This window comes from Epinephelus lanceolatus, chromosome 2 (genome assembly GCF_041903045.1).
Source record: "Epinephelus lanceolatus isolate andai-2023 chromosome 2, ASM4190304v1, whole genome shotgun sequence".
Lineage (NCBI taxonomy): Eukaryota > Metazoa > Chordata > Actinopteri > Perciformes > Serranidae > Epinephelus > Epinephelus lanceolatus.
In genome coordinates this window covers 4,236,245-4,261,498 of record NC_135735.1, presented here as the reverse complement: position 1 = coordinate 4,261,498, position 25,254 = coordinate 4,236,245, and the positions used below count along the sequence as shown (strand labels likewise).

Below are 25,254 nucleotides of genomic sequence, written 5' to 3'. Positions count from 1 at the left end.
AACATCTTTATCATGTTTGTCCACAGAGCCACCCACACGCCCAGTCACATGTAATCCTTGTCAATGGTCGCAATGGTATGATACCAGCTTCCCCACACTGGGACCTCAAGGAGGAGACAGTGAAACCTTTAAAAAAATTAGAGAGGCAGGGTACAAGATATGTAACAAGCCAGTCCAGATTGAATGCAGAGCTGAGAAATACCCGAAAATGCCCATTAATGATGTTGGACAAGTAGTGGAATGTAGTCTGGCTAGTGGGCTGACATGCAGAAATCAGAACCAATCAGGACCACTGGCCTTGTGCTTCAACTATAAAATCAGAGTTATGTGTTGTGACGATGGTGCATGTCAAACAAAACCTCCTTCTACGTTACCTCCAAGTTCAACCACCAAACCCCCAACGCCTACAACAACCAAACATGTTACCGAACCACATTGTCAGGAAAAATCATGCAACTGGTCAAAGTGGATTAGTTCTGACTACCCTGAGTATGGTCCTGAAGGCGGTGACAATGAAACCATCGCACATATCATCCAGAAAGGATATAAAATCTGTGAGAATCCAGTGGAAGTGGAATGCCAGGGTGTGCACTATCCTGGGGTTCCCCTAAAAACCTTGGACCAAAAAGTGACATGTAACAACAAAGTAGGATTCCTCTGTAGGAACAGCTTACAGTATCCCCCCATATGTCTAAATTATGAAATACGGGTAAAGTGTTGCAAGACAGTGCCATGTAGCACAACATCAAAACCTACTACACTACCTTCTACTACAACCACCACACCATCTACCACAACTGAAACGACAACTATGACACCAAAGACTACCACAACCACTACACCTTCTACCACAACTGAAACAACTACTACTCCACCACCCATGACTACCACAACCACTACGCCTTCTACCACAACTGAAACGACAACTACGTCACCAACAACTACCACAACCACCACAACTGAAATGACAACTACGCCACCAAAGACTACCACAACCACTACACCTTCTACCACAACTGAAACAACTACAACTCCTCCACCCACAACTACCACAACCACCACACCTTCTACTACGACTGAAACAACCACAACTACGCCACCAACGACTACCACAACCACTACACCTTCTACCACAACTGAAACAACTACAACTCCACCACCAACGACTAGTACAACCACCACACCTTCTACCACGACTGAAACAACCACAACTACGCCACCAACGACTACCACAACCACTACACCTTCTACCACAACTGAAACAACTACAACTCCACCACCAACGACTACTACAACCACCACACCTTCTACCACGACTGAAACAACCACAACTATGCCACCAACGACTACTACAACCACCACACCTTCTACCACGACTGAAACAACCACAACTATGCCACCAACGACTACCACAACCACCACACCTTCTACCACAACTGAAACAACTACAACTCCACCACCAACGACTACTACAACTACCACACCTTCTACCACGACTGAAACAACCACAACTACGCCACCAACGACTACTACAACCACCACACCTTCTACCACGACTGAAACAACCACAACTACGCCACCAACGACTACCACAACCACCACACCTTCTACCACAACTGAAACAACTACAACTACGCCACCAACGACTACCACAACCACCACACCTTCTACCACAACTGAAACAACTACAACTACGCCACCAACGACTACCACAACCACCACACCTTCTACCACAACTGAAACAACTACAACTACGCCACCAACGACTACCACAACCACCACACCTTCTACCACAACTGAAACAACTACAACTCCACCACCAACCACTACTACAACCACCACACCTTCTACCACGACTGAAACAACCACAACTCAGCCACCCATGACTACACTTTGCCCTGGAGGACATGATATGACATGTGGCTGGACAGATTGGATCAATCTTGGCAAGCCCACACCTGGCCCTGATGGAGGAGATGATGAATCCATCCAGAAGATAATCTCTGCTGGTTATCATGTGTGCTCAGCTCCTGAAGAAATCAAGTGTAGAGCTGTTTCTCAACCAAATGTTTCCCTGTCAATGGTGGGACAATCTGTTATTTGCAAAAAAGATGTTGGTCTCAAATGCATCAACAAAGACCAAGGCCTTCAGCGACAGTGTTTGGATTATGAGGTTAAATTTAAATGCTGTGGGTGTCCAACTCCTTCCACTACAGCTCCAAGTCCAACTACTACAACCACCACACCTTCTACCACAACTGAAACAACAACTCAAACTCCCACAACTACTACAACTACGCCTTCTACCACAACTACAACTCGGCCACCTACAACTACACCTTGCCCTGGAGGACATGATATGACATGTGGCTGGACAGACTGGATCAATCTTGGCAAGCCCACACCTGGCCCTGATGGAGGAGATGATGAATCCATCCAGAAGATAATCTCTGCTGGTTATCATGTGTGCTCAGCTCCTGAAGAAATCAAGTGTAGAGCTGTTTCTCAACCAAATGTTTCCCTGTCAATGGTGGGACAATCTGTTGTTTGCAAAAAAGATGTTGGTCTCAAATGCATCAACAAAGACCAAGGCCTTCAGCGACAGTGTTTGGATTATGAGGTTAAATTTAAATGCTGTGGGTGTCCAACTCCTTCCACTACAGCTCCAAGTCCAACTACTACAACCACCACACCTTCTACCACAACTGAAACAACAACTCAAACTCCCACAACTACTACAACTACGCCTTCTACCACAACTACAACTCGGCCACCTACAACTACACCTTGCCCTGGAGGACATGATATGACATGTGGCTGGACAGATTGGATCAATCTTGGCAAGCCCACACCTGGCCCTGATGGAGGAGATGATGAATCCATCCAGAAGATAATCTCTGCTGGTTATCATGTGTGCTCAGCTCCTGAAGAAATCAAGTGTAGAGCTGTTTCTCAACCAAATGTTTCCCTGTCAATGGTGGGACAATCTGTTATTTGCAAAAAAGATGTTGGTCTCAAATGCATCAACAAAGACCAAGGCCTTCAGCGACAGTGTTTGGATTATGAGGTTAAATTTAAATGCTGTGGGTGTCCAACTCCTTCCACTACAGCTCCAAGTCCAACTACTACAACCACCACACCTTCTACCACAACTGAAACAACAACTCAAACTCCCACAACTACTACAACTACGCCTTCTACCACAACTACAACTCGGCCACCTACAACTACACCTTGCCCTGGAGGACATGATATGACATGTGGCTGGACAGATTGGATCAATCTTGGCAAGCCCACACCTGGCCCTGATGGAGGAGATGATGAATCCATCCAGAAGATAATCTCTGCTGGTTATCATGTGTGCTCAGCTCCTGAAGAAATCAAGTGTAGAGCTGTTTCTCAACCAAATGTTTCCCTGTCAATGGTGGGACAATCTGTTATTTGCAAAAAAGATGTTGGTCTCAAATGCATCAACAAAGACCAAGGCCTTCAGCGACAGTGTTTGGATTATGAGGTTAAATTTAAATGCTGTGGGTGTCCAACTCCTTCCACTACAGCTCCAAGTCCAACTACTACAACCACCACCACACCTTCTACCACAACTGAAACAACAACTCAAACTCCCACAACTACTACAACTACGCCTTCTACCACAACTACAACTCGGCCACCTACAACTACACCTTGCCCTGGAGGACATGATATGACATGTGGCTGGACAGACTGGATCAATGTTGGCAAGCCCACACATGGCCCTGATGGTGGATATGATAAAACCATCCACAGCATAAGTTCCTCTGGTCATGGATGCCCGGCTCCTGAAGAAGTCCAGTGTAGAGCTGTTATGTACGAAAAATTACCCATGTCACAGTTGGGTCAAAATGTGACTTGCAACAAAGATGTTGGTCTCAAATGCATCAACAAACAACAAGGGCAGAACCAACAGTGTCTTGAGTATGAGATTAAATTTAAATGCTGTGTGTGTCCACCAACTCCTTCCACTACAGTTCCACCTCCAACTACTACAACCACCACACCTTCTACTGCTACCTCAACAACAACTCAACCTCCCACAACTACAACGACTACGCCTTCTACCACAACTACAACTCGGCCACCTACAACTACACCTTGCCCTGGAGGACATGATATGACATGTGGCTGGACTGATTGGATCAATGTTGGCAAGCCCACACCTGGCCCTGATGGTGGATATGATAAAACCATCCACAGCATAAGTTCCTCTGGTCATGGATGCTTGGCTCCTGACGAAGTCCAGTGTAGAGCTGTTATGTACGAAAAATTACCCATGTCACAGTTGGGTCAAAATGTGACTTGCAACAAAGATGTTGGTCTCAAATGCATCAACAAACAACAAGGACCGGACAAACAGTGTCTTGAGTATGAGATTAAATTTAAATGCTGTGCGTGTCCACCAACTCCTTCCACTACAGTTCCAACTCCAACAACTACAACAACTAAAACGACCACACCATCTACCACAACTGAAACAACTACAAGCACCACACCAACTCCAACAACCTCAACAACTACTACAACCACCACACCTTCTACCACAACCTCAACAACAACTCAACCTCCCACAACTACAACGACTACGCCTTCTACCACAACTACAACTCGGCCACCTACAACTACACCTTGCCCTGGAGGACATGATATGACATGTGGCTGGACTGATTGGATCAATCTTGGCAAGCCCACACCTGGCCCTGATGGTGGATATGATAAAACCATCCACAGCATAAGTTCCTCTGGTCATGGATGCTTGGCTCCTGACGAAGTCCAGTGTAGAGCTGTTATGTACGAAAAATTACCCATGTCACAGTTGGGTCAAAATGTGACTTGCAACAAAGATGTTGGTCTCAAATGCATCAACAAACAACAAGGACCGGACAAACAGTGTCTTGAGTATGAGATTAAATTTAAATGCTGTGCGTGTCCACCAACTCCTTCCACTACAGTTCCAACTCCAACAACTACAACAACTAAAACGACCACACCATCTACCACAACTGAAACAACTACAAGCACCACACCAACTCCAACAACCTCAACAACTACTACAACCACCACACCTTCTACCACAACTGAAACAACAACTCAACCTCCCACAACTACAACGACTACGCCTTCTACCACAACTACAATTCGGCCACCTACAACTACACCTTGCCCTGGAGGACATGATATGACATGTGGCTGGACTGATTGGATCAATGTTGGCGAGCCCACACCTGGCCCTGATGGTGGATATGATAAATCTATCCAGAGCATAAGTTCCTCTGGTCATGGATGCTTGGCTCCTGATGAAGTCCAGTGTAGAGCTGTTATGTACGAAAAATTACCCATGTCACAGTTGGGTCAAAATGTGACTTGCAACAAAGATGTTGGTCTCAAATGCATCAACAAACAACAAGGGCAGAACCAACAGTGTCTTGAGTATGAGATTAAATTTAAATGCTGTGTGTGTCCACCAACTCCTTCCACTACAGTTCCACCTCCAACTACTACAACCACCACACCTTCTACTGCTACCTCAACAACAACTCAACCTCCCACAACTACAACGACTACGCCTTCTACCACAACTACAACTCGGCCACCTACAACTACACCTTGCCCTGGAGGACATGATATGACATGTGGCTGGACTGATTGGATCAATGTTGGCGAGCCCACACCTGGCCCTGATGGTGGATATGATAAAACCATCCACAGCATAAGTTCCTCTGGTCATGGATGCTTGGCTCCTGACGAAGTCCAGTGTAGAGCTGTTATGTACGAAAAATTACCCATGTCACAGTTGGGTCAAAATGTGACTTGCAACAAAGATGTTGGTCTCAAATGCATCAACAAACAACAAGGACCGGACAAACAGTGTCTTGAGTATGAGATTAAATTTAAATGCTGTGCGTGTCCACCAACTCCTTCCACTACAGTTCCAACTCCAACAACTACAACAACTAAAACGACCACACCATCTACCACAACTGAAACAACTACAAGCACCACACCAACTCCAACAACCTCAACAACTACTACAACCACCACACCTTCTACCACAACCTCAACAACAACTCAACCTCCCACAACTACAACGACTACGCCTTCTACCACAACTACAACTCGGCCACCTACAACTACACCTTGCCCTGGAGGACATGATATGACATGTGGCTGGACTGATTGGATCAATCTTGGCAAGCCCACACATGGCCCTGATGGTGGATATGATAAAACCATCCACAGCATAAGTTCCTCTGGTCATGGATGCTTGGCTCCTGACGAAGTCCAGTGTAGAGCTGTTATGTACGAAAAATTACCCATGTCACAGTTGGGTCAAAATGTGACTTGCAACAAAGATGTTGGTCTCAAATGCATCAACAAACAACAAGGACCGGACAAACAGTGTCTTGAGTATGAGATTAAATTTAAATGCTGTGCGTGTCCACCAACTCCTTCCACTACAGTTCCAACTCCAACAACTACAACAACTAAAACGACCACACCATCTACCACAACTGAAACAACTACAAGCACCACACCAACTCCAACAACCTCAACAACTACTACAACCACCACACCTTCTACCACAACTGAAACAACAACTCAACCTCCCACAACTACAACGACTACGCCTTCTACCACAACTACAATTCGGCCACCTACAACTACACCTTGCCCTGGAGGACATGATATGACATGTGGCTGGACTGATTGGATCAATGTTGGCGAGCCCACACCTGGCCCTGATGGTGGATATGATAAATCCATCCAGAGCATAAGTTCCTCTGGTCATGGATGCTTGGCTCCTGATGAAGTCCAGTGTAGAGCTGTTATGTACGAAAAATTACCCATGTCACAGTTGGGTCAAAATGTGACTTGCAACAAAGATGTTGGTCTCAAATGCATCAACAAACAACAAGGGCTGGACAAACAGTGTCTTGAGTATGAGATTAAATTCAAATGCTGTGGGTGTCCACCAACTCCTTCCACTACAGTTCCACCTCCAACAACTACAACGACCACACCATCTACCACAACTGAAACAACAACTACTACAACCACCACACCAACTCCAACAACCTCAACAACTACTACAACCACCACACCTTCTACTACAACTGAAACAACAACTCAAACTCCCACAACTACTACAACAACTACACCCTCTACCACAACTACAATTCGGCCACCTACAACTACACCTTGCCCTGGAGGACATGATATGACATGTGGCTGGACTGATTGGATCAATGTTGGCGAGCCCACACCTGGCCCTGATGGCGGATATGATAAATCCATCCAGAGCATAAGTTCCTCTGGTCATGGATGCTTGGCTCCTGAAGAAGTCCAGTGTAGAGCTGTTATGTACGAAAAATTACCCATGTCACAGTTGGGTCAAAATGTGACTTGCAACAAAGATGTTGGTCTCAAATGCATCAACAAACAACAAGGGCCGGACAAACAGTGTCTTGAGTATGAGATTAAATTCAAATGCTGTGGGTGTCCACCAACTCCTTCCACTACAGTTCCACCTCCAACAACTTCAACAACTACAACGACCACACCATCTACCACAACTGAAACAACAACTACTACAACCACCACACCAACTCCAACAACCTCAACAACTACTACAACCACCACACCTTCTACTACAACTGAAACAACAACTCAAACTCCCACAACTACTACAACGACTACGCCCTCTACCACAACTACACCTCGGCCACCTACAACTACACCTTGCCCTGGAGGACATGATATGACATGTGGCTGGACAGACTGGATCAATGTTGGCGAGCCCACACCTGGCCCTGATGGTGGATATGATAAATCCATCCACAGCATAAGTTCCTCTGGTCATGGATGCCCGGCTCCTGATGAAGTCCAGTGTAGAGCTGTTATGTACGAAAAATTACCCATGTCACAGTTGGGTCAAAATGTGACTTGCAACAAAGATGTTGGTCTCAAATGCATCAACAAACAACAAGGGCAGAACCAACAGTGTTTTGAGTATGAGATTAAATTTAAATGCTGTGCGTGTGCAACGCGAACTCCTTCCACTACAGTTCCAACTACAACAACTACAACGACCACACCATCTACCACAACTGAAACAACTACAAGCACCACACCAACTCCAACAACCTCAACAACTACTACAACCACCACACCTTCTACCACAACTGAAACAACAACTCAACCTCCCACAACTACTACAACTACGCCTTCTACCACAACTACAACTCGGCCACCTACAACTACACCTTGCCCTGGAGGACATGATATGACATGTGGCTGGACTGATTGGATCAATCTTGGCAAGCCCACACCTGGCCCTGATGGTGGATATGATAAAACCATCCACAGCATAAGTTCCTCTGGTCATGGATGCCCGGCTCCTGATGAAGTCCAGTGTAGAGCTGTTATGTACGAAAAATTACCCATGTCACAGTTGGGTCAAAATGTGACTTGCAACAAAGATGTTGGTCTCAAATGCATCAACAAACAACAAGGGCAGAACCAACAGTGTTTTGAGTATGAGATTAAATTTAAATGCTGTGCGTGTCCAACGCGAACTCCTTCCACTACAGTTCCAACTACAACAACTACAACGACCACACCATCTACCACAACTGAAACAACTACAAGCACCACACCAACTCCAACAACCTCAACAACTACTACAACCACCACACCTTCTACCACAACTGAAACAACAACTCAACCTCCCACAACTACTACAACTACGCCTTCTACCACAACTACAACTCGGCCACCTACAACTACACCTTGCCCTGGAGGACATGATATGACATGTGGCTGGACTGATTGGATCAATCTTGGCAAGCCCACACCTGGCCCTGATGGTGGATATGATAAAACCATCCACAGCATAAGTTCCTCTGGTCATGGATGCCCGGCTCCTGAAGAAGTCAAGTGTAGAGCTGTTTCTCAACCAAATGTTTCCATTTCACAGTTGGGTCAATCTGTGACTTGCAAAAAAGATGTTGGTTTTATCTGCATCAACAAAGACCAAGGCCTTCAGCGACAGTGTTTGGATTATGAGATTAAATTCAAATGCTGTGGGTGTCCACCAACTCCTTCCACTACAGCTCCAAGTCCAACTACTTCAACAACTACAACGACCACACCATCTACCACAACTGAAACAACAACTACAACTCGACCACCTACAACTACTATTACAATCACGACAACTTCTACCACAACTGAAGAACCAGTAGTGACAGGAGGAACCAGCCAACCATCTACTGGGAGACTTTGCCATTGTATTCATAATGGTATAGTCTTCCCTCCTGGTAAGTTCTGATTAGTAAAGACTGGGGCTACCCTGAATACAATTTTTTGGGCTCCAGAGCTTTCGTAGTAATCAACAGAGAATATTCAAAGCTCCGGCCAGGGGTGGGGGGCATTGGAAGGCGGGTGCAGCTGAACATGACTTTGCTATTTATTTATTTATTTATTTAAATTATTTAAAATGGGTAAAATCTGTTTGGTTGTTGAGCTGCATGCCCCACCTTGCCTCCATTTTCTTTTCTTCTCTGTTTAATTATGAGACAAGATTTAGCAGGCTAGCGCACCCCCCAGTCCCTCCAACTCCCCAGTGCTAGGAGACTGCCAAATTAAGGGTCAGTGTGAGTATTTCGGGACCACTTAACAGCTGCTGCTGCTGCTGCTGCTGTGGTAGGTCTAACTAACGGGGCAGACTGTTTGCCAGGAGGAGAGCAGCTCCAGAGACGATCCTTCAGCGCCGTATCTAACCTATGTAATGGCAGCAACAGAAAGTTGGCTGATCCAGCAGGGAGTTAGGGTAGTCCGGGATCACATTTATTTCAATCGATCAATCAATCAATCAATCAATTTTATTTATAAAACCCAATATCACAAATCACAATTTGCCTCACAGGGCTTTACAGCATACGACATCCCTCTGTCCTTATGACCCTCGCAGCGGATAAGGAAAAACTCCCCCCAAAAAAAACCTTTAACGGGGAAAAAAAACGGTAGAAACCTCAGGAAGAGCAACTGAGGAGGGATCCCTCTTCCAGGACGGACAGACGTGCAATAGATGTCGTACAGAACAGATCAGCATAATAAATTAACAGTAATCTGTATGACACAGAGAGAGAGAGAGAGAGAGAGAAGGTGCCCGGTATATTATAGGGGGGTCCTCCGGCAGACTAGGCCTAAGTCAGCCTAACTAGGGGCTGGTACAGGACAAGCCTGAGCCAGCCCTAACTATAAGCTTTATCAAAGAGGAAAGTCTTAAGTCTAGTCTTAAATGTGGAGACGGTATCTGCCTCCCGGCCCGTAACAGGAAGATGATTCCACAGGAGAGGAGCCTGATAGCTGAAGGCTCTGGCTCCTGATCTACTTTTGGAGACTTTAGGGACCACGAGTAACCCTGCGTTCTCAGAGCGCAGTGTTCTGGTGGGATAATATGGCACTATGAGCTCTCTAAGATATGACGGAGCTTGACCATTTAGAGCTTTATAAGTTAACAGTAGGATTTTAAATTCAATTCTGGATTTTACAGGGAGCCAGTGCAGCGAAGCTAAAACTGGAGAAATATGATCTCGTTTCTTAGTTCCTGTTAGTACACGTGCTGCTGCATTCTGAATTAGCTGGAGAGTTTTTAAGGACTTACTAGAGCTACCTGATAATAGAGAGTTACAGTAATCCAGCCTAGAGGTAACAAAAGCGTGGACCAATTTTTCTGCATCTTTTCGGGTCAGGATAGGCCTAATTTTCGCAATATTACGCAGATGAAAAAATGCAGTCCGTGAGGTTTTTTTTAAATGAGAATTAAAAGACAAATCTTGATCAAATATTACTCCGAGGTTTCTTACGGTAGTGCTAGAGGCCAGAGCAATGCCATCTAGAGAAACTATGTCATCAGATAAAGAGTCTCTGAGTTGTTTGGGGCCAAGAACAATAACTTCAGTTTTGTCTGAATTTAACATCAGGAAATTGGTGCTCATCCAAGTTTTTATGTCTTTAAGGCAGTTATGGAGTTTAGTTAATTGATTACTTCCTTCTGGCTTCATCGATAAATACAACTGAGTATCATCTGCACAACAATGGAAATTTATAGAGTGATTTCTAATGATGTTACCTAAAGGAAGCATATATAGAGTAAATAGGATCGGTCCGAGCACAGAACCTTGCGGAACTCCAAAACAAACTTTGGTACGTAAGGATGATTCATTATGAACGTCAACAAACTGAAAACAATCAGATAAATAAGATTTAAACCAGTTTAGTGCAGAACCTTTTAGGCCAATTGAGTGATCCAGTCTCTGCAGTAGAATTTGATGGTCAATTGTGTCAAACGCTGCACTAAGATCTAATAAAACAAGTACAGAGACAAGTCCTTTGTCTGAAGCAATCAGAAGGTCATTTGTAATTTTAACTAGTGCTGTCTCAGTGCTATGATGCACTCTAAATCCTGACTGAAATTCCTCAAATAAATTACTATCATGGAGAAAATCACACAGCTGGTCTGCGACTACTTTCTCAAGGATCTTTGACATAAAGGGAAGATTAGATATTGGTCTATAGTTGGCTAACACCTCTGGATCCAGGGTGGGCTTTTTTAGGAGAGGTTTAATTACAGCTACCTTAAAAGACTGTGGTACATAGCCTGTTAATAAGGATAGATTGATCATATCTAATATATGAGTGTTAACTAAAGGTAAGACCTCCTTAAGTAGCCTAGTTGGGATGGGGTCTAAGAGACACGTTGATGATTTAGATGAAGAAATCACTGCGGTCAATTCTTGAAGAGAAATTGGGGAGAAGCAATCTAAATATATATTAAGTTTTACAGCTGTGCTTGAGGTTAGATAGGTACTATCTGAGGACAGGAGGTCATGAATTTTGCCTCTGATAGTTAGAATTTTGTCATCAAAAAAGCTCATAAAATCATTACTGCTAAGGGCTAAAGGAATACAAGGCTCAATAGAGCTTTGACTCTCAGTCAGCCTGGCTACAGTGCTGAAAAGAAACCTGGGGTTGTTCTTATTGTCTTCTATTAATGCTGAGTAATAGTTTGTTCTGGCATTGTGGAGGCCCCTCTTATAAGTTTTGAGACTGTCTGTCCAGATTAAACAAGATTCTTCCAGTTTGGTTAATCGTCAATTCCTTTCAAATTTTCGCGATATTTGTTTTAACTTACGGGTTTGAGAGTTATACCAAGGAGCGAACTTTCTTTGCTTTTTTAACTTCTTTTTAAGAGGAGCTACAGAGTCGAGTGTTGTTCGCAGCGAGCCTACGGTGCTATCGACAAAATGATCAAAGTCGGTACAGGAAACCTCTGTTACAGAGGGACTTGGTATTGAATTTAACGACGGAGTAATCTTTTCCTTAAATTTTGCGACAGCACTATCTGATAAACATCTAGTATAGTAACTGTTGCTGATTGGCGTGTAATCGAGTAGAAAGAAATCAAAAGTAATCAGATAATGATCCGATAGCAAGGGATTCTGTGGAAAGACTGTTAGGTTATCAATTTCAATTCCATACGTCAGAACTAGATTGAGGGTATGGTTAAAACAATGAGTGGGTTCATGTACACCCTGACTGAAGCCCATGGAGTCTAATAATGAGATAAACGCGGTAGCCAGGGAGTCATTATCAACGTCGACATGAATGTTAAAATCGCCTACAATAATAACTTTATCTGATTTAAGAACTAAACTGGATAAAAACTCTGAGAATTCAGATACAAATTCAGAATACGGGCCAGGAGCACGGTACACTATAACAAATAAAAGTGGCTGCGAGGTTTTCCAGGTCGGGTATAAAAGACTAAGAACGAGGCTTTCAAATGAATTATAATCTAGTTTAGGTTTAGGGCTGATTAACAGACTAGAGTTAAAAATGGCTGCAACTCCCCCTCCTCGGCCGCTGCCTCAAGGAATGTGGGTATTATTATGACTGGGAGGAGTGGACTCATTTAGACTAACATATTCATCTTGACACAGCCAGGTTTCAGTGAGACTGAGTAAATCAATATGATTATCTGATATTAATTCATTTACTAACACTGCTTTAGACGATAGAGACCTGATATTTAACAGTCCGCATTTAATTCTCCTGTTTTGTCTTTCTGTCACAGAAGAGGTTTTAATTTTCATGAGGTTGTTATGCACAACTCCTCTTTGTTTAATTTTAGATTTAAATAATTTAGGTGGTCGGGGGACAGACACCGTTTATATAAAACTATGAAAACTATGGCTGGGTAACTGAACTAGAAGCTCAGAGAGGCGTATAGGACTGCGTCTCCGAGTCCTGGTCTCAACTCTGGGTTGTCAGGGATTTAAATTACTAATAAAATTTGCCAGGTTCCTAGAAATGAGAGCAGCTCCATCCAAAGTGGGGTGAATGCCGTCTCTCCTAATAAGACCAGGTTTTCCCCAGAAAGTTTGCCAATTATTAACGAAACCCACATCGTTTGCTGGACACCACCTGGACAGCCAGCGATTAAATGATGACATGCGGCTAAACATGTCATCACTGGTCAGATTTGGGAGGGGTCCAGAGAAAACTACGGAGTCCGGCATCGTTTTTGCATATTCACACAGCGAGGCAATATTAATTTTAGTGACCTCCGATTGGCGTAACCGGGTGTCATTGCCACCGACGTGAATAACAATCTTACTGAATCTACGTTTAGAAACCACTGCGAATTTCAGAACACAACTTATACATTAAGTCTAGCGTACTCCAAACCATTCTTAACTAGACAGATATTTCTATTGAACAATTAATCTCATCGAAAACCTAAGTTTAAGGTTCTATTTTCGTTGCTCTGACAAAGTCTGTTGACATTGGAACAACAATTCAGGGCAGGAAACTTTAGCCATCAAACAATCAGAGGAGTAAAGGAAGGTTAATGGGCAAACATTTTGACCATAGTTAACAACCTTCACAGTTTACAAATTGCCTTCCTTGTACACAAAGTCTCAACAATGCATTATGTAGTGGTGAACACAAAATGTGTTGAAATAATATGCTGCCAACACGAAAACAATGCTGAAGCAAAGTGAATTACGATCTTTTGTTTTGGTCTACACACAAATTAAGTATCAAGAATAAGAAGGTTCACATAGGGTGGCTGGGAAGGGTTGTGGATGGGTCAAACAAACACAGACTTTTAATCAGGTGACTGCTGTTCATGTCCTGTGTGAAACCAAATGTCAGTGTTGTTATGTCACTTTATGTAACTACACAAAGTACTTCACATAGGTACTTCCCATGACGATGCAAAGTAAGTTAGTTTACGTCACTTACAACCCGTACATAGTTATTTTAACTGACCTCTTCCTCAACTTAACAAAGTATTTTTTGTTCTCTAAAGCTAACCAAGTTTTTTTTTCTTTTCTAACCCTAACCAAACTGCTACTGTTTCACAACGAAACTGCAACCCTTGGTAATAGCGTTTTTTTTTTGTTGTTTTTTTTAAATACATGTTGTGCCCACCACCACGCAATTCGGTGTTAAGAGGTTGTGTCCACCAGTTTTTTATGGTAATGAAACCAAGGTTGTAATCAACTGTAGTTTTCCTTTAATCATTTTTGCCATTGGGGAGTACTGTTGCCATGAGGGGGGGTACTTGGTATGTAACGGTGTTTGAGTGGGTGGAACATGTCATCCACGTGAATGCCAGAACCAAAGGTTTCTCAGGAGAACAATGCATTGGAACACAATAATCAAAGTTATTCACTTCACCTGTCAGTGGTTTGAATGTTTTGGCTCATCGGTGTATATATCGTGCATGTATCTGTGTGATATAATATCACATATGTGATATGTGACACTCTTTTTCATCAATCTTCCTGTGCATCATTTTCAGGCTCTTTCGTCTACAATGAGACAGACGAAGATGGCTACTGTTACACAGGATACTGCAATCACAACTGCGTCGTTGAACCTAGACACCACAAATGTCCTGTAGGGATAGGGTGTTCTTATCTAACACCTCCACGACAGGTGCCTCTTTAATTTCCATTATACACACACACTTTTAACTTTGTTAAGCAGCACTGCTCAATCCCTAAAATTTATCAATACATTTGAAATATGGGTTTTGGATGACTAATTGATATGTTATTCTTTGACAGTGACCACTTTTTCTTTTTTCTTAAATTCCAATCCATGATTGCCTTCACAGGATGGTGAAAGCTGGAAAGAGAAAGACTGTCGTGTAGGAACATGTGTTAATGGCAATGTGACCCATACACCGCTCGTTTGTCCAACTCCAAAGCCTGTAGTGTGTGCAAATAACTTCGCTCCTGTAAAAGTGTACGATGATGATGGATGCTGCTACCACTATGAATGCCAATGTAAGTATGACCCACTGTAAAATTTTGCAGGGTTGAACATGCAAATGCATTTTACCTTTATATTTTGCTTTGATACCAGATGACTTAAAAAGTCATTTTAAAAATGCAATATATGTATCTTAAGGTATCTGCTACGGCTGGGGAGACCCTCATTATGTCACCTTCGATGGAACCTACTATGGTTTTCAAGGCAACTGTTCCTACTGGCTGGTGAAAGAGATCGACCCCAAATACAACTTCAGTGTTTCCATCTATAACCAATACTGTGGTGCAGCTGACGGCTTGTCCTGTCCTAAGGCCATCACTGTCTTTTACCAAAACTTCAGGATCTTTATCACACAGAGGCATATCAATAGCACTTTCATAAATGAGGTAATTAAATGGCACTGTTAACTTTCTCCATTTTTAATTCAAACTCTTATCTGAGCATCGACTCCCCTTTTTTCCCTCAGTGCAAATGCATACCTGACAAGATCCCAATTTGTAAAACTGTCCAAAGAAGGGCTGACTGTAGGTGCAATGAAAACTTACAAAGTTTGTTAAGGGTTATTTATAACATGTACATCCTTTTTGTTTTAGATTACTGTGAATGACAAGCGTGTAAGTCCTGCATACCAGAATGCTGACTTCCGTATAGCCACCACCGGTATTGACACAGTGCTCGTCATCCCTAAAATCGGAGCCAGGATCACCTTCTCAGGCCTCATATTCAGCATCTCCTTGCCCTACAGCAAATTCAGCGGCAACACCTGGGGACAGTGTGGTAAGTCCTGCATTAGAAATGAATAGCATCTTACTCAGGGGTGTAACGATTTAAGGTTTTAACGTTTTAAGCCACGATTCATAAAATGTGGGTTTTATTAAATCAACTTTAAGTACACAAACACACCAAGGTAGAATTACTTGTTCCATAAGCATTAATGACAAATTAAATCATACACTGTAACTGGTTCAAGTTTCTCAGGGTCTTGTTCACGAGTGAGGGTAGAATGAATGAGATGGATCGGCGGTTTGGTGTGGCGTCTGCAGTGATGTGGGCACTGTGCCGGACTGTCGTGGTGAAGAGGGAGCTGCGCTGTTAGGCAAAACTTTTGATTTACTGGTCCATCTACGTCCCAACCCTCACCTATGGTCATGAGCTCTGGGTAGTGACCGAAAGAATGAGGTCGCAGATACAAGCGTCCGAAACAAGTTTCCTCCGTGGGGTGTCTGGGCTCAGCCTTAGAGATAGGGTGAGGAGCTCGGACATCCAGAGGGAGCTCGGAGTAGAGCCGCTGCTCCTTTGTGTCAAAAGGGGTCAGTTGAGGTGGTTCAGGCATCTGATTACAGGTGTTCTGGGCGCATCCCACAGGTAAAAGGCCCCGGGGCAGACCCAGAACACGATCGAGGGATTAGATATCTCATCTGGTCTGGGAACACCTTGAGAGAGCCAGAGAGCGTTGCTGGGGAGAGGGACGTCTGGGGTTCTTTGCTTGGCCTGTTGCCCCCATGACCTGGCCCCAGATAAGTGGATGACAATGGATGGATGGTTGGATTGTAACTGACCATTCTTTACATATGACACAGAAGCATGCAGACTTAAGCCACGAGGATTTAAGTCTTGACAAAATGACAATGAGGTGCTGGCAGCAGTGAGGCAGTAGCAGTATAGGTTGTGCTGTGTTAGCTAACGCTGCCACCTCCTGAGTAAGATGCTCAGCTATGTTTTCTGTAATGTAGTCTGCCGTGATTGTGATGAAGTTCTCTGTTGCACGAGAGGTCGACCTATCTGTAGTTAAAGCAAAGAATAATGTAATTGCTTAAGCATGGACCGAGTTAGCTTGAAACATGCGTCTCAAGATATTGGTAAGACTTACCTGCTGTTGTTTGGGTTTCTTTGGTGCACCGCTGATATCAATGTTGGAATGATGTCTTTGGATATGTGCTAGCGTTTTTTAAGTTTTGCCTGCCGCTGGGGAAGTTTTTTGGAACACTTTTAACACTTTGTGTGTGTGTGTGTGTGTGTGTGTTTTAGTGATGACATAATTGCCATTCCTATACTCCACTGGATAACCAAAATCTTCCCACATTGCTGATTTGAATTTGCTTGGGGCGACTGCAATCTTAGGGTTATTAGCAAATATTCTGAAAGCTCCATTTCATCACTCTGCAAGATAGAGATAGATGGATAGAGGTGGGGAAAAACCGCAACACAAAAGAAAGAACTGTGACACGCAGACCGTGGACATTTGTATCACAGGTTCGGTTTTGGTTTGGGAAGCGTTACATCCTTAATCTTACTGAATGTAGTCTAGACATCAGTTGATAAATGACATGCATGCCTAAAGAGGTTGAATATTCTGTGTACCTAGTAATTACAACAAACACAACCTATTACTCTTTTCTGACATTTTCTGCCATCAGTATGATTAATTGCTGAAAAGAAAACAGCTCACATTAAAGTGGCCTCTGCATAGTGACTCAGCAGGAACAAGGCAGTACAGGACTGTCTTGAGTTGTGACATCGTTTTACTGACGATGGGGGGTTTCTCTAGGCACATGTGACAACAACCGGACAGACGACTGCATGTTGCCCAGTGGCAAAATTGATCCTTCATGTCCCGGTATGGCACACGAGTGGCACGATGGTGGCTGTGAAGTCGTTCACCCAACACCAACACCAACACCAGCACCATCACCTACACCTACTCCCTGTGATACAACCATCTGTGATATCATCAAAAGCAGGTAGGAGGAAAAGGGGAAAACATGTCTGAAAGGAAGTTCAAACTTAACACCTTGTCATGTTTGGGGCAGACATTAAAATATACACACCATGTCTTCATAATGTGCATAAATCCACGCTTCCTCAGTGTCTTTGAAGAGTGCCACAAGCTCATTGGCTACAGTCCATTCATCAAGGCCTGTGAGTCGGACATTTGCCACATGCACATCAAGCACATCGGCTGCACCAGCTTACAAATGTATGCTGACTCCTGTGCTGAAGCTGGAGTGTGTGTCGACTGGAGGAGTGCCACCAAAGGACTCTGCAGTATGCATCCAAAATAATGTTAAAGCCAATCGCTATTACTTTTACTTTTAATTGACCAGCAACATCACAGCATAACCTCAACTAAAAAGCCCCATATTTCTTCTCTCTTTATAGATTATACCTGTGCGAGTCCCAAAGTGTATCAGGCCTGTGGCCCTCTGGTGGAGAACACCTGTGATTCTTGGTACAGCAGCTCACCCACATGTTGATGATGCTCCTCACAGTCAAACCATTTTCGTTCAATTATGCTTTGGCTTGCACACAACATCAGAGTGTTGCCTTCACACAGTGTTGTGTTGTTTCTACAGGTACAACCAGAAGTTCATCAATACTGTCAATCAGTTCAGTGTCATGCTGAATATGAAACTGGAGGGTTGCTACTGCCCGCCGGGCACCTACCTCCTCTCTTCCAGCTCCAATGAATGTGTGCCCACCTGTGGTAAGAGCACTGCTGCATGACTTTTCTATTGGACTGCTTGTGAGGGTGTAAATATGTTGGATTCAAGAATGTGCTGCAGTCAAAATCATCTGTTATTCTATCATCAAAATCACAAGTTTATGGATCAGTTAGTGTCCGGTAGTGAAGAGGAAATTGAGGGGGCAGAGGGCAGCTTTGACGCCATAAGCCCAGGTCTGCGCCTCATCCACAATTAATGTTTGTGTTTTTAAAATGACAACAATCTGTTTCTATCTTTAAAGGGACAGTTCATCCCAAAATCAAAATACATATTTTTCCTCTTACCTGTAGTGCTACTTATCAGTGTAGATAGTTTTGGTGAGTTGCCAAGTGTTGGAGATACCGGCCATAGAGACTTCTGTCTTCACTCCAATATAATGGAACTAGATGGCACTCGGCTCGTGGGGCTCAAAACGCCAAAAAAAAAAACAAAAAAACAAACAAACACACAAAAAAAAAAACATTTGAAAAGCTCAACAGCAAAGTCTCTTTCCAGAAATCATGACCTGGTTACTCAAGATAATCCCCAGACCTTGTGAGCAGTTTCATGTAGGAACTATTTTCTTTCTAATGAAAGCGCGAGATCTAAACATATATCACTTCTTCCCCAGCTGAGCTTTAACGTTAGCTAGTGCAGTGGTGCTAGGTGAGCTAGCTGTAGAGGTGTGTTTTCTTCTGCGTTGCAATTTGGTTGGCAGGTGTAGAGACTGTCTGCAAATCTTAGAAACACTCCTACATACATATGCGTGCTGCTGCGACCGGCCCCTGGACTCCTATCATTTTGCAAAAGTGGCTCCTGTGCAAAGCAAGTTGAGTATCCCAGGTGTAGACGGTCCAGCCACGTGCATGTTACTAGTGAGTCCCTGTGTGTGTACCCCACTGGTGGTTCCCGCTGACATTGGGATGGCATCATCAGGGCAAGCATAACGCCCACCCCGCCGGTTACCCACGGGTTGCCACCTCTGCATTGAGAGCCGTGTGCAGACAACCTCTGAGTCATGGATACACTCTGAACACTGTTTCAAGCTCCTTTAAATAAACATTCAAAACTGTCACCTTTTTCCTCATAAGTAGTGGCCTGCACACATAACACACACACACACGTTTCTGCTTCACCTCTTTTAGTCTGTAAACAAAACATATTCAGCTTCAGGTGGAGTAAGACAAGCAGTGATTTAGGAAAGCTGAGACTGAAACCATCAATGTAGCTGGAGTCTGAGTCTGGCAGTCTTAAAGTACGTAACATACAAACTACAGCTACCCTTGTTTACTACACAGCGCAATTCCTTAGAAGTGGGTGTTAATCCAGGTTTAATGGTAAACCAATGTTTAGGATATAAAGTGGAAAAATAATAGTAAAACATGCTTTAAAAAAAAATCAGAAAAAGGATTTTTAATTGTGATTTAAAGGATGTGAACGTGCAAGCTGAGCAGAAACACTCAATTTAGTTCACAGGATGACCAAAGTCCCGATGAATGAAAATGACTTTATGCTTTATATCTTTCTCCTTACAGAAATTTGTCGGCTGCCAAATGGAAAATGGAAAAAGGTAAATGATTTGTCTGCGCTGTCTTTTTCTGTAACCTTTTGACAAGCCAGTCAGAACTAACTATTCTATGCCTCCTGCCATAATTCTGTAATAAACACTGTGTCCTCAGGCCAACTCAACATGGACAGAAGGCTGTAACGAGTGTATATGTGATGAGGACACACTGCAGTCCATCTGCCGTCCTATGTCCTGTCCAGCACTGCCGCCTCTCAGCTGTGACCACGAGGGTCAGGTCAAGGTCATTGAAACTGATGGCTGCTGTAAGAAGGAGAAGTGCGGTAAGAGAGCACAGAGAAGGTGGCAGGACCTAGTACTGGAATCAATACACTCTGTACGGTATACTGCAATGATATATTTAACACAGTGTGTAGTCCATCCCTTTTTTTTTTTTTTTACAAGAGTCTTGAACATATCCCTCAGGGGCAAGTGTGCACCATTAATTTCAGTCCACTATAGGTGCTTGTTTTTACCACTGACAGGCTCAGCTTGTTATTATAATTGTCACACATTATTATGGAAAAGACCCTAAAGAGACATAAAACATTTTTCTTACCTTTGCTAGTGTGTGTCACCAAGTCTCGCTCAAGGAGAAGTCTTGTTCTGAAATCTCACGGACTGTTTAAATCTGCTCAAAATTCAACCATGACACCGAAAATCTTTTGGATAACAATAAGCTACTTACATTTCTCCGTGCAATCCTTTCCATAATGTTGTCAGACACTTCTAATAACAATCTGGCAAAAAAGGCACTTGTGATAGACATCAATTGATGGTGCACAATTGCCCGTTGGGATTTCATTGCAGCCTGTTTCACCGCTGTGGCTGCAGTGGTCTCACTCAATACTGGACCAGTTTCACAAAAATTGTTGACTCCATTATTAACTAAAGCCCCACTCACACTGGACTAGTATTACCTGGGAACACCTAATTTCTAATCATTTTTAATAATTGCGGAGGTAGTCTGTGATCTTAATCCTATGCAAATCTGCCATGTCCATAATTTGTCAGGTAAAAACTCCCCTGGAAATTACCTGCCATATTTCACCAGACACAGATAGATAGACAGATACTATAAGTCCCATACGAATCGGCATCTCTGTATTTTGAAGTCATATTTTGGTTTTCTGTTTTCTCCGCCCCTTGTTCTGAACTTGTGTCCCAGTGAAAGAGTTCCTCCACCCTCGTTCATTCCTCCATCTATGTCTCTGAACAGAGTGTGATGGGAGGCTCTGCCCTGCTGCGCCGTCCTGTCCTCCTGGTTTTGAGCTGATCACCACTCAGGGAGTCTGCTGTCACATCACCTCCTGCCGTGAGTGTCACTGTAACTGTAACTGCAGAGCCTGGTTTCTTTTTTGCCACTGTGATTAATGCAGCACATTTATCATGCATTTATAATCGGTCTGTTTCCTTCACAGGGGTTAAGGATGTGTGTGTTTCTAACAACAAGGAATATCAGGTGAGATCTCACATCTGCTTTTGTGAACTGTTGTGAAGGTACGAGAAGACAACACGACAGAAGACAGGAGGGTTTTGTTTAACATAAACTATAGGATTGCGTCTTTTTACTACAACCTAAAACTTAGATCATCAGAAAAACTTGAAAGGTGTTATAATCCAACGTATTCTCGTAGTACGGTTCATATGATATCCTACAAATTTGCGCCCCACAAATGACGTCACGTCCTAATGTACAGTTATGAAATTAACTTTAAGTTACAGGGGTTAGATTTGGGAAAAGAAACATGGTGAGGACATACCTTAAAATGACTCAAAGTTCACACGGTTCTGAGCACGCGATGTGATCCATCCACCACCCCTACCTGCCTCCTTACAAGCACTTGGAACTGCTTCCTTGTTTACTGCCTTCAGCGCATTGGTCGTGTGATTGCAGTCTTTCAAAATATGTGGCATACCAATTTGGGTGCATTGCTTTTTGTGGGAAAACATACAAAAAAGTTGTGAGAACAGCCTGGATAATCACAGAACATTTCTAGACATGTATGATTCAGTTGTGTTGTGTTCACACTGGGCAGGAATAAAACAATTTGCGCAAGTGAATTACATGCAAAGTCAATGTAAAGATGCAATTAGATGCAACGCAAATGACGCAAAATATGTGAGTAAAATGGCGCAAATGAAGCGAGTAGTGCGATTTTGTGTCATACGCTTATTCTCCAATAAACAGAAAAGTATTGGAGTAAAAGTGAAAGTTGACAGAAATATAAAAGCTCAAATAAAGTACAGATACGCCCAAAAAATACTTAAGTATTTTAACAATGTGTGTTTTTACTTTGTTTCATCACTGCATATTTCTGCCCACATGCTGAGCTGGACTGATTTACACGGAGAGGATTCTAATGTCTACATGCATCAGTGCCTGTATCTGTGCTCACCCTCTCACCCTGTTCACCCAGGTTGGAGACGTGATACCCATGAAGCCATGCGAAAAGTGCGTTTGTGGCCCCAACAAAGACCCCAGCACCCATCTGCACATAGCAGTGTGTCAGTCTTTACCATGTGACACCTTCTGCCCTGTGGTAAGATCACATACCTTTATCTTTTAAGTTAGTCTAATGTACAGCACAGTTTGGTCTTTGTGACTTCACTGATGAGCACCTTCATTCACGCTCTCTCCTACACATTTATGGATTTTTCTCAACATTCTAGACGGCATTTACGACCACGAAAAGTGATTTGCAGCGCTCTTTTCCCATTCTGCTTTTATTGCCTGTTTAATTGTATGTTTCCCCTTCTTAACTTGATACTGAATGAGCAAATAACAGCATAACACACCAAGGATAACACTATGGACCTGCACTTGTAAAGCACCTTTCTTGTCTTCTGTGCACTCAAAGCGCTTTTTACACTACAAGTCACATTCACACACTGTTGGCCGGGGCTGCCATACAAGGGGCCACCTGCTACTCAGTTTTAAACACACACACACACTCACACTGATGGAGCAGCCGTCCGGAGCAATTTTGAGTTCAGTATCTGGAGAAGCCGGGGATCAAGCTGCTTCTCTTCTTAATGGACGACCTGCACTACCATATGAGCAACAGCTGCCCCATACCGGGTACAAAAGAGCACAGGGATAATTTTACAAACTCAGATACGAGAGTGAGTGCAAACCAGTGTTAACATAGTCGTGTATTATCTTTAAGGTTTTATTTTTATTTAATTTTTGTTTTCAATTAGTTAGTTTGCTTTATTTCAGTTTAAGAAAATGTTTTTTTACAGTTTTAATTTTCAGTTTTAAGTTTGGTAAAATAATCTTGGTGCAAACAAGATTTTGAGGGTGAGTAAGGAAAAAATGGTGAGTGTGATCGATGGAGAAGTTGTCAGTCAGAGTTTAATTGCCACATCTTTTAAGTCTGGCAGTGACACTGACTTCACCAATGTAGCGATCCATTCCACTTCACATGAGCTGCTGTAATATTGTCTTAATTATCTTCTGCGACAGCCACATCCAGCTAGCAGATCATCTGTGGTTTTGATGGGTCCAGTGGGCTCCTCCAAAGCTAAAGCACAGTCAGGCTTCACCTCTAAGGCTCCGATTACCAAATCACGTTTGTCTTTTTTATCACTAAACGTTGACTCACGCAGTGAACGTACACCTGTTACTGTTTTATGTGGTGTTTTCTTTTGTGGAGCCATTTTAATGACAGTGCTCGACACCCCATGTGCAAATGTTCCACCAGAACAAGACACTATTTTGCAAGGGCACCATCACTGGGCTTAGCACCGCCCAAGATGATCGTGATTGGTTTAAAGAAATACAAACCAGCCACAGCACTTTTTTCCCTGTAGCAGAATAATGATGTGTGCCTCCAGACCTTTCTCTCGCACAGATGCAGGGCTGTGGAGATTGAACAACTGTTTGGATACAAATTTGTCTTTCGACCACACACGTTATTATTCTTAGACGTTTTCTGTATTTGCCTCATCTTTAGTTTTGCGACTATACTGCCACTGGAAATAAATAACAGAGGTAACGAAAATAAAAGCCATACTGTAAACCCAACAGGATACTCATGTTAACCCTGAATCCATATTCTGACATTAACATACTGTACATTTAAAGACAATAAAAGATTGATCAGATCAGATCCCAGTTTTATGTTTTTATATTTTGTTTGTATGCTGAGTTTGTCTTTGTGTCTCTGTTCAGGGTTTTAAGTACGAGACCATCCCTGGACAGTGCTGTGGGACGTGTATCCAGAAGAACTGCACTGTCGTGCCGCCAAACTCAAACATCACACACTCAATAAAGGTTTGTATACGTCTGTTTGTGTGTGTAAGTGAAAAGAGGAGGGGATTAGATTTGATACATCTATAAAGGTCTCCAACATATCTGCTGTATTTTATATGATGCCACCAGGTCACTGTGCTCATTTTTTGTTTGTGCTTTTCTGCTGTTTCAGCTTAACATGGCATAAACCCATATCATTGACATTTTCAGCACTGTAAAGTGACTTTGAGTGTCCTGGGAAACGCTATATAAATCTGATGCATTATTATTAAACCCAATCACCAGAAAAAACCTTGACATTGTACATTTCTGCAAACCATGCATACGTTACATTTGCCCGTTATTATATAGCTGATGTGACAAAACTGCAACATGTTTTGGCTTAAAAAAAAACTTTTTTTGGGCCACAATCCCAGCAGGAAAAGCAGGGACTGTCAGTAAAAAACAACTGCTTCTCATGCCAACACCCGGCAGGAAAATCAGCAATGTATTGGTAAAAAACAAACACTTTTCATGCCTAAAAAGCCACTGAAATAACAGCTGTAGATTGCACCAGAACACCT

The 25,254-nt window shown here is 43.1% G+C and overlaps 1 protein-coding gene across 1 annotated transcript in view; it reads left to right on the top strand.

The window, feature by feature from the left end:
- LOC117260373 (uncharacterized) overlaps positions 1 to 25,254 on the top strand; it is a 31,186-nt gene that overhangs the window by 388 nt on the left and 5,544 nt on the right. Inside the window, exons 3-17 of the mRNA XM_078162714.1 lie at positions 27 to 9,353; positions 14,912 to 15,048; positions 15,230 to 15,401; positions 15,526 to 15,773; positions 15,981 to 16,164; positions 17,936 to 18,128; positions 18,254 to 18,432; positions 18,547 to 18,616; positions 18,741 to 18,871; positions 20,405 to 20,439; positions 20,549 to 20,717; positions 21,653 to 21,748; positions 21,855 to 21,895; positions 22,854 to 22,976; positions 24,611 to 24,712. Coding sequence (XP_078018840.1) covers positions 27 to 9,353; positions 14,912 to 15,048; positions 15,230 to 15,401; positions 15,526 to 15,773; positions 15,981 to 16,164; positions 17,936 to 18,128; positions 18,254 to 18,432; positions 18,547 to 18,616; positions 18,741 to 18,871; positions 20,405 to 20,439; positions 20,549 to 20,717; positions 21,653 to 21,748; positions 21,855 to 21,895; positions 22,854 to 22,976; positions 24,611 to 24,712 — 11,207 coding nt within the window. The remainder of the gene's footprint in view (positions 1 to 26; positions 9,354 to 14,911; positions 15,049 to 15,229; positions 15,402 to 15,525; positions 15,774 to 15,980; positions 16,165 to 17,935; positions 18,129 to 18,253; positions 18,433 to 18,546; positions 18,617 to 18,740; positions 18,872 to 20,404; positions 20,440 to 20,548; positions 20,718 to 21,652; positions 21,749 to 21,854; positions 21,896 to 22,853; positions 22,977 to 24,610; positions 24,713 to 25,254) is intronic.